The 18225-nt window shown below is 48.3% G+C and overlaps 1 protein-coding gene across 6 annotated transcripts in view; it reads right to left on the bottom strand.

The window, feature by feature from the left end:
* Positions 1–18225, bottom strand: part of GTF2IRD1 (GTF2I repeat domain containing 1) — a 92128-nt gene that overhangs the window by 29704 nt on the left and 44199 nt on the right. For all 6 annotated transcript variants that reach the window (XM_081172934.1, XM_081172933.1, XM_081172935.1 and 3 more), the window contains 8 exons: positions 17144–17272; positions 13028–13169; positions 9654–9800; positions 9040–9223; positions 6499–6809; positions 5402–5491; positions 2672–2755; positions 957–1140 (listed from right to left, as the gene is read on the bottom strand). In XM_081172934.1, the coding sequence (XP_081029060.1) occupies positions 957–1140; positions 2672–2755; positions 5402–5491; positions 6499–6809; positions 9040–9223; positions 9654–9800; positions 13028–13169; positions 17144–17266 (1265 nt within the window). In that variant the 5' untranslated portion in view covers positions 17267–17272. Of the gene's footprint in view, positions 1–956; positions 1141–2671; positions 2756–5401; positions 5492–6498; positions 6810–9039; positions 9224–9653; positions 9801–13027; positions 13170–17143; positions 17273–18225 lie in introns of those variants that run through there.

Raw genomic sequence — 18225 nt, 5'->3', positions numbered from 1 at the left:
AGGACGCACCGGACCATAGGAGGGGGAGAACAGGGGGGGGGGAATTCTCTCCCTCTCTGCTCAGTGCCCCTTCAGCGAAACCGAAGGAGAAACGGTGCCCCTTCCATTTCTCCTCCCGCTTCGCGAAAGGGGCGCTGCGAAGAGAGGGAAAACTGTGCAGCGCCTCTCCAGAGAAGAGAAGCCTGGAGAGCAAGAGTGATCGGTGTGCACCGACCCCTCTCGCTCTTCAGGCTTCAGGCGGCTATCCGCAAGCCTTCAGAGCACGGCGGGAACTCCTGCTGCGCTCCGAAGGCTTGTGGATAGCTGCCTGAAGCCCCCAGAGCACAGCGGGAGTTCCCTGTGCTCCGGGGGCTTCAGGCAGCTTCAGCGAAATTAACACAAAGCCTTCAGAGTGCGGGGGGAGCTCTCCCTCTGGGCTTCAGAGGCTTTGCGTTGCTATCACTGAAGCCAAGGAGCCTGCATTCGCTCCATAGGACGCACACACATTTCCCCTTCATTTTTGGAGGGGGAAAAGTGTGTCCTATAGAGTAAAAAATACGGCAAGTTTTCCTCAGAACAGATCCATGGGAATGAATGGGTTTAAGTTAGTAATGTTCGTTAACCTCAGTGGGTGTACTTCAGAGCCGTCCCATCCATGATGGAGGGGGAGGCAGCCGCCTCAGGCGGTAGAAAAGGAAGAGGCGGCCCACCCCTGCAAGTGCCCAGACTTCCCGCCTCCCTGTTGCCACAGAAGCACCCCACTGTTGGGTGGTTTCTGATTTTAAATATTTCACCTCCTGAATATGTTTTTAACACTATTGTATTCCATGACGAATGGTATATAAATATTTTAAAATAAAGGAGAAACAGCAATTTTGGGGAAAGAAGAACCACCCTTTTGAGTCACGCAGAGTTAAGCCCACCTCTCGGCTCTCTGCAGTCCGCCTGCTCACGAGCCTCTCAAAACAATCACGTACCTTTTGATGACGAAGTGGATGTTGTGCCTCTCTTCCAATATCCGCTTGAGTTTGGGGACTCCGTAGGTGCAGGGCCGTTTGAATGGGATTTTGTCAGGGATGCCGATGATTTCTACCGCTTCCGGGTCGCAAGCGATTTTCCGGTACGGGACAGGGACCATGTGATCGAGCCCCAAAGCTTCAGCTGAAAGTGACAGAACATTTAACCTTTAAAGGGTAAGAACAGACAGGACATTCTTAACAGCAGACACTGTTAAACTGGGTCTGCTACTGGCATTAACCCAGTTTTGCAACCCAGTTTTCCCTGCAGGAAAGTTAAAATGCTGCTTTGCCCTTTCAGTAAGCCCTGGCCAGGTTTCAAACATGTCGCATTAGCATAATAACAGAGGAAGTTGGAATATACAGTGGTACCTCGCAAGACGAATGCCTCGCAAGACGAAAAACTCGCAAGACGAAAGAGTTTTTCGTTTTTTGAGTTGCTTCGCAAGACGAATTTCCCTATGGGCTTGCTTCGAAAGACGAAAACGTCTTGCAAGTTTGTTTCCTTTTTCTTAAAACCGTTAATACCCAGGGTGCATTGCTTGAGGAGGTGCAGTTGCGACTTCGCAAGACGAAAATTTCGCAAGGCGAAAAAACTCTCAGAACGAATTAATTTCGTCTTGCGAGGCACCACTGTAATGTCCTGTGCTCAAGAAACTAAGGTGCCCAGCAGGATGCCATGAGTTCAATAAATACTCTGAAGTGCTATACAAATTATTGTCATCATCCATTAATTTATGGCCATCCTTTTCAGTTCAACGGCAGCCAATATGGTAAAGTGGCAAATCACATTCTCAGTGAAAATATTGGAAGTGGAAGATTGCTCAGCAGGCTCCTGAAGGCAACACAATGCCCATGGGTAGCTTCATGGGGACCACAGTACTAACTGCATACATCCAAACTCATAAAGGCAGCAATTTATATAGTATCAGTTCAAAGATGGGCAGGGTCCTAGCAGGACACTGACATAAGGCAGCCTTCCCAAACTTGGTGCCCTCTGTCAGTGTTTCTCAAACAATGGTTCCCCAACTGTTGGGACTACATCTCCCATCACCCCTGCCCGCTGGTCCTGCTAGCTAGGGATGTTGGAAGTTGGAGTCCAACAGCAGCTGGAGACCCAAGTTTGAGAAGCACCAGTCACTCATCGGGGACTCCAACTCCCACCAGTCTCAGCCAGCTTACCCAATAGCAAGGGATTATGAGAGTTGTAGTTCAAAGGGCACCTAGAAGGCACCAGGCCGAAAAACATATGTATTTTATTTATTCCATAAAATTTATATACCAGTTGGTTGTTTTTTAAAAAAACAAAACACTTCAAATATAGGAGACGGCTTTTCTGTGGCTGTTGCCCCATCTGTTTTGACTCTGTGAAGGCCTTCCACTGAGGAGGCCAGAAGACCCCATTCATTTACCGACTTGATACAAACGAGTTAAAAAAACCACCCAGAAACATATGCATTAATTAGAAGCTGTGGGCCTGGAAAATGCCATGCCAAGAAAGCAATTTAGTGAAGGGACACATAGCATATGGTGCCTGATGCTGCATCAGAGAATAAGAAAAAGAAAAGGGGGAAAAACACCAGAAAGTCAGGAAAAAAAGTCCAGAAAATCTCTCCATAATGATATGCGCGCCATAAGCACCGCAGATGAAAAACAGGCACTTCACATCCACTCACCATATCTGCTGTTGAACAGAATTTGCACACATTCCCTCAGAGTGTTGATATCCTCGGTTTCTTTTATAAAACTGTCCCATTTATCTAGCAAAAACAAAACAAGAAGTTTCCATATGGCATCTCCGGCACAGAGGCTCCCCCATCCCTCTCGCTCTGCCCTCGGGAACAAGGTTTGTGGTTCCTCTCTACTGTGAGAGCAAGCCTGAGCTTGAGGGGAAGTGGGAGGCTCCAATTGTGCCAGCTGCACCGGGTTCAAATCCTGGGCGCTGGACGGTTCCCTTAGGCAAACCCTGCAGCTGGCAAATGGAAACGGTGACTGTAAGTCACCCAACGTTAACACCAAGAGGAGCTACTGGCTGCTGGATCAGGGCCTATCTAGCCCAGCAACCTATCCCCAACCAGACGCCTCTTCTGGGAAGCGCATAACCAGAGCATGGACTCAACTACGCTCTGCCCAGCAACTGGCTTCCAACCTCCATTCATTTATTTACTTAAGACCATTTCCATTACGGCTTTATACATAAAGAAATATCTCTCAGCAGTGTGCAGAAAACCAAACGAACAACCGATGTTACAAAAATACACGACAAACCCAGTCATTTTTCTTTATTGTATATTATTGCTTAATATCCCGCCTTCCCTCCAAGAAGCTCAAGGTGGGATATGTGGTTCTTCTCCATTTTTCTCCTCACAACAACCCTGTGAGGTAGGTTAGGCGGAGAGATTGTGACTGGCCCCCAAACACGCAGCGAATCCCATGGTTGAGTGGGTCACAAATTTTGTGCAAGTAAGCCACAGGCTGTATAAGTACACATCTAATAATTGCTTTTATTCCTTAATATGGATACCACGTACAACTTGCAGCTGAACATGATGGAATCACAGAACTGTAGAGTTAAAATGGACCCCGAGGGTCATCTACAATGTAGGAATCCCCTGTAATGTAGGAATCTTTCATCCTAGGTAAGGCTCAAACCCATAACCCTGAGATTAAGAGTCTTAAAGGTAAAGGGACCCCTGACCAGTCGTGGCTGACTCTGGGGTTGCAGCGCTCATCTCGCTTTATTGGCCGAGGGAGCTGGCGTACAGCTTCCGGGTCATGTGGCCAGCATGACTAAGCTGCTTCTGGCAAACCAGAGCAGCGCACGGAAACGCTGTTTACCTTCCCGTCGGAGCGGTACCTATTTATCTACTTTGATGTGCTTTCAAACTGCTAGGTTGGCAGAAGCAGGGACTGAGCAATGGGAGCTCACCCCATCGCAGGGATTCGAACCACTGACCTTCTGATTGGCAAGTCCTAGGCTCTGTGGTTTAACCCACAACGCCACCCACGTCCCTGATTAAGAGTCTTATGCTCTACATACTGAGCTAGGTCAGGAAGGCCCAGTCATATGTTTTACGACTTGGGAACTGCTCTCTGCTGGCTGATGGAAGATGTGGCGGCAATTGACCACAATGGGCTCATACAGGGAGCAATTACTGCAGCTCCCTTCTGATGCACAGGAATATTCTGAAGTCAGATGGCTGGTGTTCACACATCCCCACCCATAAACAAACTGTGACTAACTCTGTAAGTACTAAAAATATTCTAAGAAAATTTTCATTTAATAGCAGCATCCAAAATTCACATGGCGATAAACTGATGGGACTCACGAGCTGCTATATCAAAAAGGTTGGAAACCATTAGTTAAGACAACACTCAGAACAGAGGGACCACCGTGTTCTGACTCAGGGTAAAGTAGTCTCTAATGCTAGGGAGGGAATTTGCAGAGGAAGGACCACATGAGCCCCAGGCTCGCTCATGCGCCGCTAAACTATGGTTTGGCGCTGCATGCAAAGCGGTCGATGCTCTCAGTTCGTTCCTACGAAAGACCCCTGCCAAACATCCAAAATGAATATTTCATATTGGAAGGATTAGCCAAGCACCTAGGTAATTATTGACACATCTACCTCAAACATTGAGTTCATGACCAGACTTAGAAGAGCGGAAGAAACAAACGATGTATGGGAGAGTTTGTTATGCTTGGTAAAAAAATAAAAATAAAAAAGCTAGCGCCATCAGCCGTTGCTGTTTAGTCCTCTTCACATCAACACTGACGCAGAGATGCAGGTGCGAAACATGACATGGACACCTTATCATTTGCGTATCTGGCTGCGGTGCATGAACTGTGGCGCCGTTGCGCTGCCCTTCCGGTTGTGGTAGTGCTGCTGCTCAGCAGGACTGGGGCAGGGCGCAATGAGGGAAATAACTAGGGTGCCAGTGGCATTACAAGCATGTGTGGGTCTGCATTTGCCACTGCTCTGCCCCGTCTCAAGCCTGGCAAGCGGCAGCACTGCCAAGGCTGCGAGTGTGGTGCTCCCACTTCATGAAGGGAACATGATGGGACAGTGGGGTTGGGTGAGGTATCAAGGGGGAGTGGGTTGGCAAGGGGGGGGGCGATTTGGCAGGGAGCAGAGTGGTCCAGTTTGGCAAGCAACGTGAGCAAAGGTGGCAGCCCCTCCTAAGAAAGAAAATTCCAAGAACAATAAACTTAATAATGCCCCAGGCCTTAAATCTGCCATTTTGATTGTTCTGGAATAGGTTTAGCTTCTGCCAATAATCTGGGCTTGCCCAAACGCCGTACCTTTGTCGCTCTATGGTTCCTAAGCAAGGGGGCCCCCCGTGATTTAAAACCCACACGTCGACACTCCTAAACCCCTTCTCCGTTTCGCAAGCGCCAGCAAGCGTACCTGATTTGTCGTGTACTATGGAGAACAGAATGCGTTTGGAGGAGTGTACGTTCTGGATGAGCGGACCGCCGGGGAGAGCAGATTTCTGTCCTGGACATAGGAAAGAACGAAAGCAAAAATGAATGAATGAATGAATAAGAAAGATGAGATTTTGTTTGGGGGGGGGAGGGAAATCCAAAATGGCAAGGACAAATGGAAAGGTGTTGGGCACAAACAAGGCTGGACTCCACCCCTCCTGACCTGATATGCAAGTTTCAGCTAAGGCTATTCCAGCTCAGAGTCAGGCCTGTGTGCCAGCATGCAGGGTCCTCTGGCAGCTGCCAGGGAATCTGTGCCCCCCCTTCTTTAACAAGTATTGGGTGGCTCGACCTGGAAGGCAGTATTTCACATCCAATTTGAACGGAGCCGTGGGATCCTTGCCTATTAGCAACCACCGTCATATGGGGAGATATCAGCGTTTGCACAAGGGGTCGTGTGACTCCCCCCAAAGCATGGGAATCTGCCTTCCTGCTGCTAGAAGGAGAAACTGGAGCTTATTCCAGACCACCTCCCCATTTCAGCTTCCGTTTGGAAAGGGCCGCAGCTCAGTGGCAGAAGGCCCTGGGTTCAGTCCCTGACGGCAACCCCAGGCAGGGGACTCCCTGTCTGAAACCCTGGAGAGTTGCTTCCAGTCAGTGTAGACCATGTTGGTCTGGTCTGGCTCAGCATATGGCAGCTTCCTATGTTGCAATACTTGGCTGCAAACCCCAAAGTGAGCTTTCCCGGGTTCTCTGAACGGAGCTCAACCTAGAATCATAGATCTGTAGAGTCGGAAGGGATCACAAGCGTTATCTAGTCCAACCCCGTGCAATGTAACCTTTTGCCCAACGTGAGGCTCACACCTCATGCGATTAAGAGTCCCATGCTCTGCCAACTCAGCTGTGGCTCCTGTGCCTTTTGCAGGCATCGTGGGGGACACAGTTGCGATGCTACAAAAGCCACCAGGACAGGATTCCTGGTTCCCCAACCCAGTTTAAGTCCCGATCCAAGGCATTTCAGGGCCTCTCCGTAGGCTTTTAGCCAGCCACGCCTTGGACAGCAAACATTAAGGCCATTACCACAGCAGTCACCGAACTCCTGTGGCGAGGGCACCTTCGCTTCTCCTGACAGCCGGGGCCTCAGCATCTCGCCGGCTGTGCTCATCCCGTGCCGTCCGGAAGGACCCTCCTGCTTTATCTCCATGGCAATCTGCGCAGGGAGTGACACCCCATACAGGAAGCTGTTCGTAGTGACCGCAGGAAGAGCCTCTAGGTTGGCCGGCTTAGCGTGCACGTGGTTCAGCCCTGGCTCTCGATTCCCCTTTGACAATTGGACGGGGCCGCTCGCCTCAACAGGAGGGTTGGGGTCCCAGGCGGAGTCCTCAGGAGGTCTGAGAAAAGGAGAGGAAACTGCAGCTAAATTGAAATTGAAATACTTTATTGTCACTTGTACAACTTGTATACAGTGAGATTACACGAGCACTCATCTCTCTTAGTCTTAATTCCCCTCGTTTACGGACGCACACCCACCAAATCCAAAAGTCAGTTGCCCTGTTGTTATCTTTTCATTCAGCAGCCTAACAGCCCACGGATAGAAGCTGTTCTTTACCCTGTTGGTGCGACTAATCATGCTTCTACAGTGGTACCTCGGGCTAAGTACTTAATTCGTTCCGGAGGTCCATTCTTAACCTGAAACTGTTAAGCACCACTTTAGCTAATGGGGCCTCCCGCTGCTGCCACGCCGCCGGAGCACAGAAGAAGAAGAAGAGTTTGGATTTGATATCCCGCCTTTCACTCCCCTTCAGGAGTCTCAAAGCGGCTAACAATCTCCTTTCCCTTCCTCCCCCACAACAAACACTCTGTGAGGTGAGTGGGGCTGAGAGACTTCAGAGAAGTGTGACTGGCCCAAGGTCACTCAGCAGCTGCTTGTGGAGGAGCGGAGACACGAACCCGGTTCCCCAGATTACGTGACTACCGCTCTTAACCACTACACCACACTGGCTCAATTTTTGTTCTCATCCTGAAGCAAAGTTCTTAACCCGAGGTACTATTGAAGCTTATGTAACCCGAGGTACCACTGTATATCTTCTGCCTGAGGGCAGGAGATCAAGAAAGTGCTGGCCAGGGTGTGAATCATCCGAGAATTTTTCTCACTCCCCTGAGGCAACGTTCTCCCGCTATTTCATCCAGCGGATTCACGGGACAGCCCATAATATCTTGTGCTGTATTCCCATGTAAATGACATGGCAAGGGACCCAAAGAGGGTCGTAGAACTGGGATCAGCCTCCGGGGTCAAAGGCAGTGCTGAAGACCACTTGCTGGGGAGAAAGAAATGGAGAGGGCAGTTGCCTCCCTGTCCTGCTGCTTCCCTAAGGCTGCTTTCCTGAATTCTGAACAGGATTTCGTTTCCTCGTGTCCTATGCTTTCTGTGAGATGTGGGGAGGAGAGGGCTTTCCTACTCCAGCAGCCTTCTCGGAAAACTCCATCCCTCCTCCAGCAGCCTGTTCTTCTCAGTCGCCCACATTCAACTCCACTGACCATCTGCAGCATTAGAAATCAGCCAGGCACCAGGTGTGTTTTGTGACTGGCGCAAGTCCAATTGCGACCACACAGAAATCTCTGGAGGCAAAGTTGGTGGCGGACATCTTCATCTAGCTAGTCCCTCCAGCTTTTTCAAGCAGGTAAGCAGAAGAGCTTATTTACTGCAGTTATCTCCCACCTTTTTCTCCAAAGAGTACATGGTTCATTCCCCTCCTCAGTTAATCCCTACAACAACCCTATCACCCAGCCCAAGATCACCCAGTGAGCTTCATGACTGAGTGGAGATTTGAACCTTGATTTCCCAGGTCCTAGTCCGACACTCTAACCACTACACCACACTGGCTTCCTAGAGTACAGTCGTACCTTGGATCTCAAACAACTTGGCCCCCAAACAAATTTGCTCCTGAACAATTGAAACCCGGAAGTGTTCCAGTTTTTGAATCGTTTTCAGAAGTCGAATGTCCAGCACAGCTTCCAATTGGCTGCAGGGCGCTCCTGCAGCCAATCGGAAGCTGTGCCTTGGTTTTCGAACTGTTTCAGGAGTCGAACGGAATAAGTTCAAGAACCAAGGTACGACTGTACTTCTGTTCTATAAAGGTAAATAAATATGGGGGAAAGCAAAATGTCACATCGAGAAGGATCTGAAATATTGAAGCTTGCATTTGTTTTATTCTGCATTGTTTTATTGGATGTTTTAATGTGTTGTAAACCACTTTGAGATTTAATTCCCTTTAAAGTATAAAGCAGTATAGAAATGAAATAAATAATAATAAATGCCATTGCAAAAAAAAGGCATCTAGACATTCCGTGGTGCCAGCCATAACCTAGGTTTAAGGTGGCTTTTCGTGATTAGTTTATATTTCTGAGTTTCTAACACTGACCACCTGCATGCAATTCCTGCTCACTTATGCCTACCAGGCTAGTGCTTAATGCAAGGTTGCAACAAACCACAGTTTAGTGTGGCATCCAACCGCAGCCATGGCAGGACAGCCCATTTCATCCTTACGCAAAGTGTCTGCAGACCGGCTCTTGAGGCCTGAAAGTATTAGCTGAGCACTGGGCGGGGGGCCCCCCCCTTACCTTTTGAGCCTGAAGCACATGCTGTGGCTGTGCTCCAAGATGGCCATGAGCGATTTCGCATCGTACTCGGCGGGCCTCCTGAAGGTGAGCCCGTCGGGCAGCCCAGCAACCATCAGAGAGCCAGGCTCTTTCAAGAACTTCTCGTAGGGGAGTTGCACCACACTGCTCTTCCCTAAGGCCTCGCCTGGGGCAAAAAGGAAGAATCACAAACACAGATCAAAACAGAGTTCAAATTTTAGCTGGGCCACGAGGTGCTCCTGGGCCCCAGCTCTTTGCCACACCATTACCAAGAAATGCAAACACTGCTTGGTTGGAGAATTGCATTGCGGAATATGGAAAAGTTTTGGCGTTGTTGGATTACAGCACCTTTCAGCTCCTCTGGAGTAAGCTGACCACCAGCTTGCCTTGACCTATCCTGCCTCGCAGCCCTCGCCTTTGGCCCCCCTGATGACCCGCCGGCTCACCCTCCCAAGCCCCACCTCACCCAGCCCCTCCTCCCCCGCCCTGACACGCTAGTAGAGAAGATACCCATAGACAGCATGACCTAGACACCCTACAGCAGAAGGCAGCAGCGACTGAGCCCAAACCGAACGGGACCCCAAGCTCTTCCTTACTGTAAAGCACGTCAAAGACTTCTTCCACCATCTTCCTGAGAAGGTAAACATCCGATCCCTGATCCGGGGAGATCCGGGGAATGGTCCGGCCAAAGTCCTTGGGCTTCTTCTGGCCATCCAGATCCTGCTCTTTCCTCTGTTGGACTCCTGCCAACAGGAAGAGGGAGAGGTGGAAGTTCAGGAGGCGGGCGCTAGGACCCACTGCCGCATCTCAGACCAAATGTGGTCCCCGCCTAAGGCCCTGCTCCTTCTTCCGAAGCCCCGCCCCTCAAGGACTCTGCTCCATAACCTGGAGAACATCAGGGATTGAACTGTGGAGCCACAGTGTATCAAGGAACTGTCAAGCGTTGCCCAGGTCAACCACAGGGCAGGGAAGCACGGGAGGCATGGAATGCAATTAGCTTTTTATTAACAGAAAACGACAACACGGTAGAGTCCTTCAGTTGGTCTGAGATGTTGCTGAAACTGACCACTAGCCCCACACTTTCCCCTCTAGCCTCTCCCTCTGAATCCCTCCCAAGCACATAAAGGCTGTGTCAAGGGAGAGGGCTCCTCCTCTGGGCTGTCCTGCCCATTGTTCAGCAAGATCTGGGATCTAAATTGTCGTCTTCTGTCTCGTCCCTGGGGGGCTCTTGGGCGGGGGGCTCCCACCACCATAGCTGTCAACGTTTCCCCCTTTTTAAGGGAAAGTCCCTTATTCCGAATAGGATTCCTCGCAAGAAAAGGGAAACATTGACAGCTATGCCCACCACTCTTCCTCATCCAGCGAGCCCCTGACCCAGTCCCTTCCCTAAGGAAAGGGCAGAGGAATATGGCCAAAAAGCAAAAGGGAAGATCAGGCAGAGATTTTTAAAGGAAATATTTTCTTAAATTTTATTTCTTAAACCCATGCTTTAAGAATAAAACTGCCCCTCAAATTCCAGCCTCTTTGCTCCACTTCTGGCCGTGTGAAACACATACCAGGAGCGAAGCAAAAGGCCACAGTCTTTGCTAATGCTGAAAGCTCAGAAATGGATTAGACTCCGGGCGAAATTCGCAGCTGGTGCAGACTCGGCACATAATCCAAGCCAGCGTTGACCTTGACAGCCTAGCAAGGCTAATATTTGCCGGAGAATGAACTGTTCTTGAGCAGTCCCACTGAGGGGATTAAGCATAAACTCTCTGCCAGCATGGAGCACGCAGGCCCCCGCCTGGTTTTCCTAGCACATCAGAAACCTCGGGATTATAACTAAGCAAACATGTGTTTTTTGTTTACAAGGCTTTAAGCCACTTTGTCCCGCAGAAAAAACCCAACTCGGAAGAGCTTGACTGCCTGCCTGCCTGCCCTCTGAGCATCCTGCAAATCAAACCCATGCAGAGCTCAGTCAGTAAAGTGTGAGGCTCTTAATCTAAGGGTTGTGGGTTCGAGCCTCACTTTGGGCAAAAGATTCCTGCATTGTAAGGGGTTGGACTAGATGACCCTTCTAACTCTTACAATGCCAGGATTCCGTAATCCCATCACAACTGAGTGGTGGCTCAGTCATACACAGCGGAGGCTGGCCCACTGGGGTAAATCATAGCATTGCCCCACGAAGGGGGATTGGAAGCGCATATATATATATATATGGTGTCGGTGTGGGTGTATATATGTGTGTGTGTGTATGTGTGTGTGTATAATTAAAGTAAAATTCACATAAATCTCAAAGCCATAATCTTTCTTGTCTTCATTCTTGTAACTAGCCTTTATTGGCCTAAGTTAAAACAATAAAATCATAAAATCATACAAAGTCATCCAAACACATACCATATATAAAAGACTAGATAACCACCATTGAATAAATCAGGCAACTTTAGATTTAGCTTTAAAGATCTCAGCTAAGTACCCGAAACAATCTTGGTAGTTTTGGCAGTATCAACCCTCAACAAATTTTGGGTTACAGACACTTTGCAAATCGATATTTTTCACTGTAAGGGAGTCAACTAGGAGATCTGTGCGATGGGTGTCAAGAAGAGGGCAATCCATAATTATGTGACGTGTTGTATCTGGTGTTTTCTTATTACAGGAACCGAATCTGTTCTGGAAGGGGATTTTCTGAAACCTTCCAAACAATACAGACATGGGGGGGGGGTGCATTTAAGATGAGCTAGCATAAAAGCTCTTTCATTCTCCAGGATATTCCCAGCCCTACCTGGAGATACTGAGAATTGCAACTTGCATGAAAAGCTGATGTTCTAACACAGAACGACAGCTGAAACACACTCAGTTTCTACTAACAGGCTTCTTGGGGGAGTCTGGCCAGCCACTGTGAGAACAGGGTGCTGGACTAGATGGTCCACTGGCCGGATCCAGCAGGGACCCTTTGTACGTTTATATGCCATAGTAGGAACAAACGTGTCCTGAAAGCTTCACATCTGCCTGCCCCTCTTCTACAACAACAACAACAACTTATTATTTATACCCCGCCCATCTGGCTGGGTTTCCCCAGCCACTCTGGGTGGCTCCCAACCGAATATTAAAAACACAACACAGCATTAAACATTAAAAACTTCCCTAAACAGGGCTGCCTTCAGATGTCTTTTAAAAGTAAGATAGTTGCTTATTGCATTGACATCTGGTGGGAGGGCATTCCACAGGGCGGGTGCCACCACTGAGAAGGCCCTCTGCCTGGTTCCCTGTAACCTCACTTCTCGCAGGGAGGGAACCACCAGAGCTGGACCTCAGTGTCTGGGTTGAACGATGGGGGTAGAGATGCTCCTTCAGGTGTACTGGGCCTTTAGGACTTTAAAGGTGAGCACCAACACTTTGAATTGTGCTCAGAAATGTACTGGGAGCCAATGGAGGTCTTTCAGAACTGGTGTTATGTGGTCTCGGCAGCCACTCCCACTCACCAGTCTAGCTGCCACATTCTGGATTAATTTCAGTTTCCGAGTCACCTTCAAAGGTAGCCCCACGTAAAGAGCATTGCAGTAGTCCAAGCTGGAGATAACTAGAGCATGCACCACTCTGGTGAGACAGTCCGCGGGCCGGTAGGGTCTCAGCCTGCATACCAGATGGAGCTGGTAGACAGCTGCCCTGGACACAGAATTGACCTGCACCTCCATGGACAGCTGTGAGTCCAAAATGACTCCCAGGCTGCGCATCTGTTCCTTCAGGGGCAGTTACCCCATTCAGGACCAGGGAGTCCTCTACACCAGCCCGCTCTCTGTCCCCCAAGAACAGTACTTCTGTCTTGTCAGGATTCAACCTCAATCCTCAATTCTACAAGATTGGGGCAGGCCCAAGACTGAGGAAATACGGCTCTGCAACCATCCTTTCCAGTTTTACCCAAGCTTAAGGTGTGCAGGCAGCAGGATCTGACCTCGCCCCATCCTTGCCAGGACAACCCAATACTTACTGCAGAACTTCTTGAAATCCGCTTGGACCTCCTTCCTCGTGTTCATGAAGATCCTCCCTTTTTCCGTCCCGACGACAAAGGTGTTTTCATCATGGACCGCGATGCAGGCAACCTCAGCGTTGAGTTTAGAAAGTGCTGAACACTGGGAAAGAAAGAGAAGAGAGAACCAGGGTGGTTTGAATTTAATCATGATTTAGTCTACATGTTTCTTTCTGTCTTGTCTTTCTGACACAAGGGGACCTCCGAGGTGGCTTAGCAATGTGAGTGTAATAAAACAGCATGTGAGAATATTTTAAGAGATTGCCATGCCAGTACCAGGAAATCTTCTTCTGGACTGCTGCAAAAGCATTCTACCCAGGAGATTTACTGGTTGCAGGTATGACCTAACACCAATTCTGGCCTGAGTGCAGCTGCCAATTAGTTTCTGGAAGTAGCGGTTGGTGCAGAATGCTGCAGCACGATTGCTGACGGGAGCGTGGTCCTGTCAGCATATAACTTTGCTGCACAGAGACCCACACTGTTTCCCAATTTGCTAGCAAGTCAATTTCAAAGTGTTACTATTAGTATATAAAATGCTGAGCAATTTGGAACCAGTTTGCCTGCAAGATCACCTTATCCAATACAGACCCACTCAACTGCTTCGATCTGCAAAACCGGCACCGTTACAAATGCCCCATAATACCCATTCTGTGTTTGCAAGAACTCAATCTTTTAGTGTGGCACCACCTACACTATGGAACTCCCTGCCTCTTGAGGGCAGATGCCTTTACTGTACTCTTTTCGGCGCCCACAAAAAGCATTTTCTCCTAGGCAAGCCTGCCCAGATATGTAGACTGTTGATGGACCATTGATGCATGCTTCGGTCTGCTTTTAGTCTATTGCTGGCTTTAATTTTTTTAATGTTTTCAACCGTTGTTAATTGTTTTCATCAATAATTTCATTGTTTTATCTTATTTGTAAACCACTTTGAGTTTGTTTGGGGTTTTTTTTACAACCAAATGGCGTATAAATTTTAAGCATGTAAAGGTAAAGGTACCCCTGCCCGTACGGGCCAGTCGTGACCGACTCTGGGGTTGCGCACCCATCTCGCTTAAGAGGCCGGGAGCCAGCGCTGTCCGCAGACACTTCCGGGTCACGTGGCCAGCGTGACGAAGCTGCTCTGGCGAACCAGCACCAGCGCAGCACACGGAAACACCGTTTACCTTCCTGCTATAAAGCGGTACCTATTTATCTACTTGCACTTGGGGTGCTTTCGAACTGCTAGGTGGGCAGGAGCTGGGACCGAAAGACGGGAGCTCACCCCGCCGTGGGGATTCGAACCGCCGACCATACGATCAGCAAGTCCTAGGCGCTGAGGTTTTACCCACAGCGCCACCCATTTAAGCATGTACACACACATAAGTTTTTATGTGCATTACGAAGCACAATGGAAGAGGTCTCTGCCCCACGTGACTTACAAACCTACGAATCCATCACAGAATTCTCACGCAGCTACAGTTTCAGGGGTGAGAACAGTGTATGGGGAATCCATTTCAGCTTAATCGGTTTCAAGCATGTGTAGTCTCAATGTGTCCCCCTGAACAGGGCTTTTATTTAAAGAGCTTCTCTTTGTATTTATAGCATTTTGAAAATATGTGTGTGCGAATACACAAACACACACAAACTGTTCCCTGTCTGATCTCTTTCGTAGTTAAAATAAGATCACTTTTGATGCAGAGATGTAGCCAGGCACACACATCTTTTATAAGGGGGGGGGGGAATTATGTAAGATTCATCATGGGATTCATTTTTTTTTAAGCCATCAAAAAGCAGAGAGGGGGAGAAGACTTACTTCTTCTTTTTTTGCAGAAATTCATGCAAATTATTTTCTTTTGTCACAGAGATAAAAGCCATCACTGTCTTGTTGTGGAAAACCTCACACAGGAGTTTGCAACACACAAGGGACGATCAAACAGCAGATTCCAGCATAAAGGTTAATAGAAACCTCAATATGTGTTCTTAAAGATTCTGACTTCAAAACCCTTCTGGCTGTGGATGCGAGGAAGCGATTTTCACTTCAGAGCCCAAATCCCTGAAGCTGTTTGTCCGTAATATCAGCACAAGGCAACAGGAGTGCAGTGTCCACTCTCTGACATGTTCCCAAGCACAGCTCATAGTCTTCTTTCCTGTCCCTAGGAAACATTCCAGGACTGATTCTTCCCCCTCAGTCACATCACAGCAGCTCAGCAAATAGTGGGCAAGAGGAAATGGGCATTTAAAAAATAATATTTTTTTAAAAATTAGTCATGAAAAAGAAGAAAAGAAAAAATAAACAATTTCACAACTCTTAAACTATCTTATACATAAGTATATGTTAAAGGTAAAGCTAAAGGGAGCCCTGACCATTAGGTCCAGTCGTGGCCGACTCTGGGGTTGCGGCGCTCATCTCGCTTTATTGGCCGAGGGAGCCGGCATACAGCTTCCGGGTCATGTGGCCAGCATGACCAAGCCGCTTCTGGAAAACCAGAGCAGCGCACGGAGATGCCGTTTACCTTCCCACCAGAGCGGTACCTATTTATCTACTTGCACTTTGACGTGCTTTCGAACTGCCAGGTTGGCAGGAGCAGGGACCGAGCAACGGAAGCTCACCCTGTCGCGGGGATTCGAACCGCCGACGTTCTGATCGGCAAGTCCTAGGCTCTGTGGTTTAACCCACAGCGCCACCCGCGTTCTAAGTATATGTTAACCAAACTTAAAAATGAAAATATACAGAAAAAGTGGAATAATAAAAAAGAAATGTACATAAGGGTACATCTGTGTGACTTCCCTCCACCTCAATTCGACTTACTTTATGTATTAGAATCTTATTATCATTGTGCAATGAAATGGGCATTTTTTGTGTGTCATAAAAACCTAATACGAGCCTGTTGGGTCAGGACAATGGCCCATCTAGCCCAGCCGCCTCTTCTCACTGCGGCCAACCAGATGCCTGTGGGAAACCCGAAAGCAGGATTCGAACACATGAGCCCTCTCCCCGCCTGCGGTTTCCATCAACTGGTATTCAGAAGCATCATTGCCTCTGTCCACGGAATAATAATAACAACAACAACAACAACAATTTATTATTTATTATTTATACCCCGCCCATCTGGCTGAGTTTCCCCAGCCACTCTGGGCAGCTCCCAATCGAGTGTTAAAAAGAATACAGTGGTACCTCAGGTTAAGTACTTAATTCGTTCCGGAGGTCCGTACTTAACCTGAAACTGTTCTTAACCTGAAGCACCACTTTAGCTAATGGGGCCTCCTGCTGCCGCCGCGCCACCAGAACACGATTTCTGTTCTCATCCTGAAGCAAAGTTCTTAACCTGAAGCACTATTTCTGGGTTAGCGGAGTCTGTAACCTGAAGCATATGTAACCCAAGGTACCACTGTACAGCATTAAATATTAAAAACTTCCCTAAGCAGGGCTGCCTTCAGATGTCTTTTAAAAATAAGATAGCTGCTTATTTCTTTCACATCTGAAGGGAGGGCGTTCCACAGGGCAGGCACCACTACCGAGAAGGCCCTCTTGTCTGGTTCCCTGTAACCATAGCCAAAAAGCCCCTGGCTGCCTCCTCCAAGAATTTGTTTGGCACCAACTCGGGTGCTTTAAAAGAAGAACAATCACCAGTTTAACTATGGGCTAGTGTGAAGAAGTTTGTTTTTTTTAATCCGTCCTGCATGTTACAACTTGTCACTGAGTTCTAGCATCTCGTCACTCTGTGGCAGGCATCCCCAAACTTGGCCCTCCAGATGTTTTGGGACTACAATGCCCATCATCCCTGACCACTGGTCCTGTTAGCTAAGGATGATGGGAGTTGTAGTTCCAAAACGTTTGAGGGTGCCTGCTCTGTGGGGTCAGTGACCAACGCAAAAGCAGCAGAGCAGCGATGCCTCAGGAAGCAAGATACTAGAGGGGACTTCCGTAAGTCTTGTCTTGAGCACATACACACCTTCCCACCACATTAAAGTTTGCATATCATGCATGGTTTGGCCCTCGCCTAGATCTCTGCTAGCCCCTTCACAAGGAATCCACACTTTAATGTTTTTTAACGTCGTACGGTTTGGTGCAGAGAAGAGGCAGAGGAAGAAGCTTACCATAGAATCTAAGGCAGATACTAAGCTGGTGATGACTTCATCTTTTTGAGAGAAGACTAAGTGCCACTGGTCAGACCTGGAGTTGTTTGGAAGCCCCTCAGACAGCTTCCCCAGCAGTGCCATAGCCACCTGGAAACCAACAAGAACGAGATCTCCGTTATTATTATTTACTTATATTTATATGGCCGCCCCTCAATAAAATTTGTAAAACACTCCATCCCATATTTTAAAAATACAGCAATTACAGCAAGAAAATCTATTTGAAGAAGAAGAACAAGATAAAACTCTTCTTCCGATGGAAACAGAATAAAGACGCATGGCAATTCAGCTCAAAACTGCACTAGAGCATCAGGTTTCTTTAAAAAGCACAAGCCTAGAACTTGTTTCAAAACGCAGGCTTGTTCAAATGTCTGGTCCAATAAAATTTTCTTTGTGTGGTACTGAAAGGATCATAAGGAACGTTCCAGGTGAGCCTCTCTGGGGCAGCTATTCCATAACAATGGAGACACCAGCAATAAGACCCTCTCCGTCACATGGTGGGAGCACTCAGAGCAGGGCATCTAAATATGGCCTCGAGGTCAATCGTTTAGCTCCTAAGCTGTTTAAGGCTCTATAGGTGAATACCAGTATTTTACACTGAGCCCAGAAACCGACTGGGAGCTGGTTACAAGCGCTGCAGTTATAGGAGTGAAAGGCCAAGTCCTTGCTAACGGGCTTGCGGTTGTGTTTTGAATCAAACTGCAGTTTCCAGGTCGTTTTTAAACGCAGCCCCATTTACAACATTCCCCGGTTGCAGAATGCCCTGCCGAGAAGCTTCCTAAAGACATGGGTGTAGAAGAGACGGTACCTTCTCACGTTTGATGGGGAACCCTCCTGTTCACAGAATGCTCCTACGTAAGGGCTGCCAAACCTCTCCATTCTGAAGGAAATCAGCCCTGAGTGCTCACTGGAAGGACAGAGCCTGAAGCTGAGGCTCCAATACTTTGGCCACCTCATGAGAAGAGAAAACTCCCTGGAAAAGACCCTGATGTTGGGAAAGATGGAGGGCACAAGGAGAAGGGGACGACAGAGGACGAGATGGT

The sequence above is a fragment of the Podarcis bocagei genome (assembly GCF_964188305.1).
Source record: "Podarcis bocagei genome assembly, chromosome: 15".
Classification (NCBI taxonomy): Eukaryota; Metazoa; Chordata; class Lepidosauria; order Squamata; family Lacertidae; genus Podarcis; species Podarcis bocagei.
Note: the sequence above shows the minus strand (reverse complement) of the source record. Positions and strands in the feature narration are given on the sequence as shown.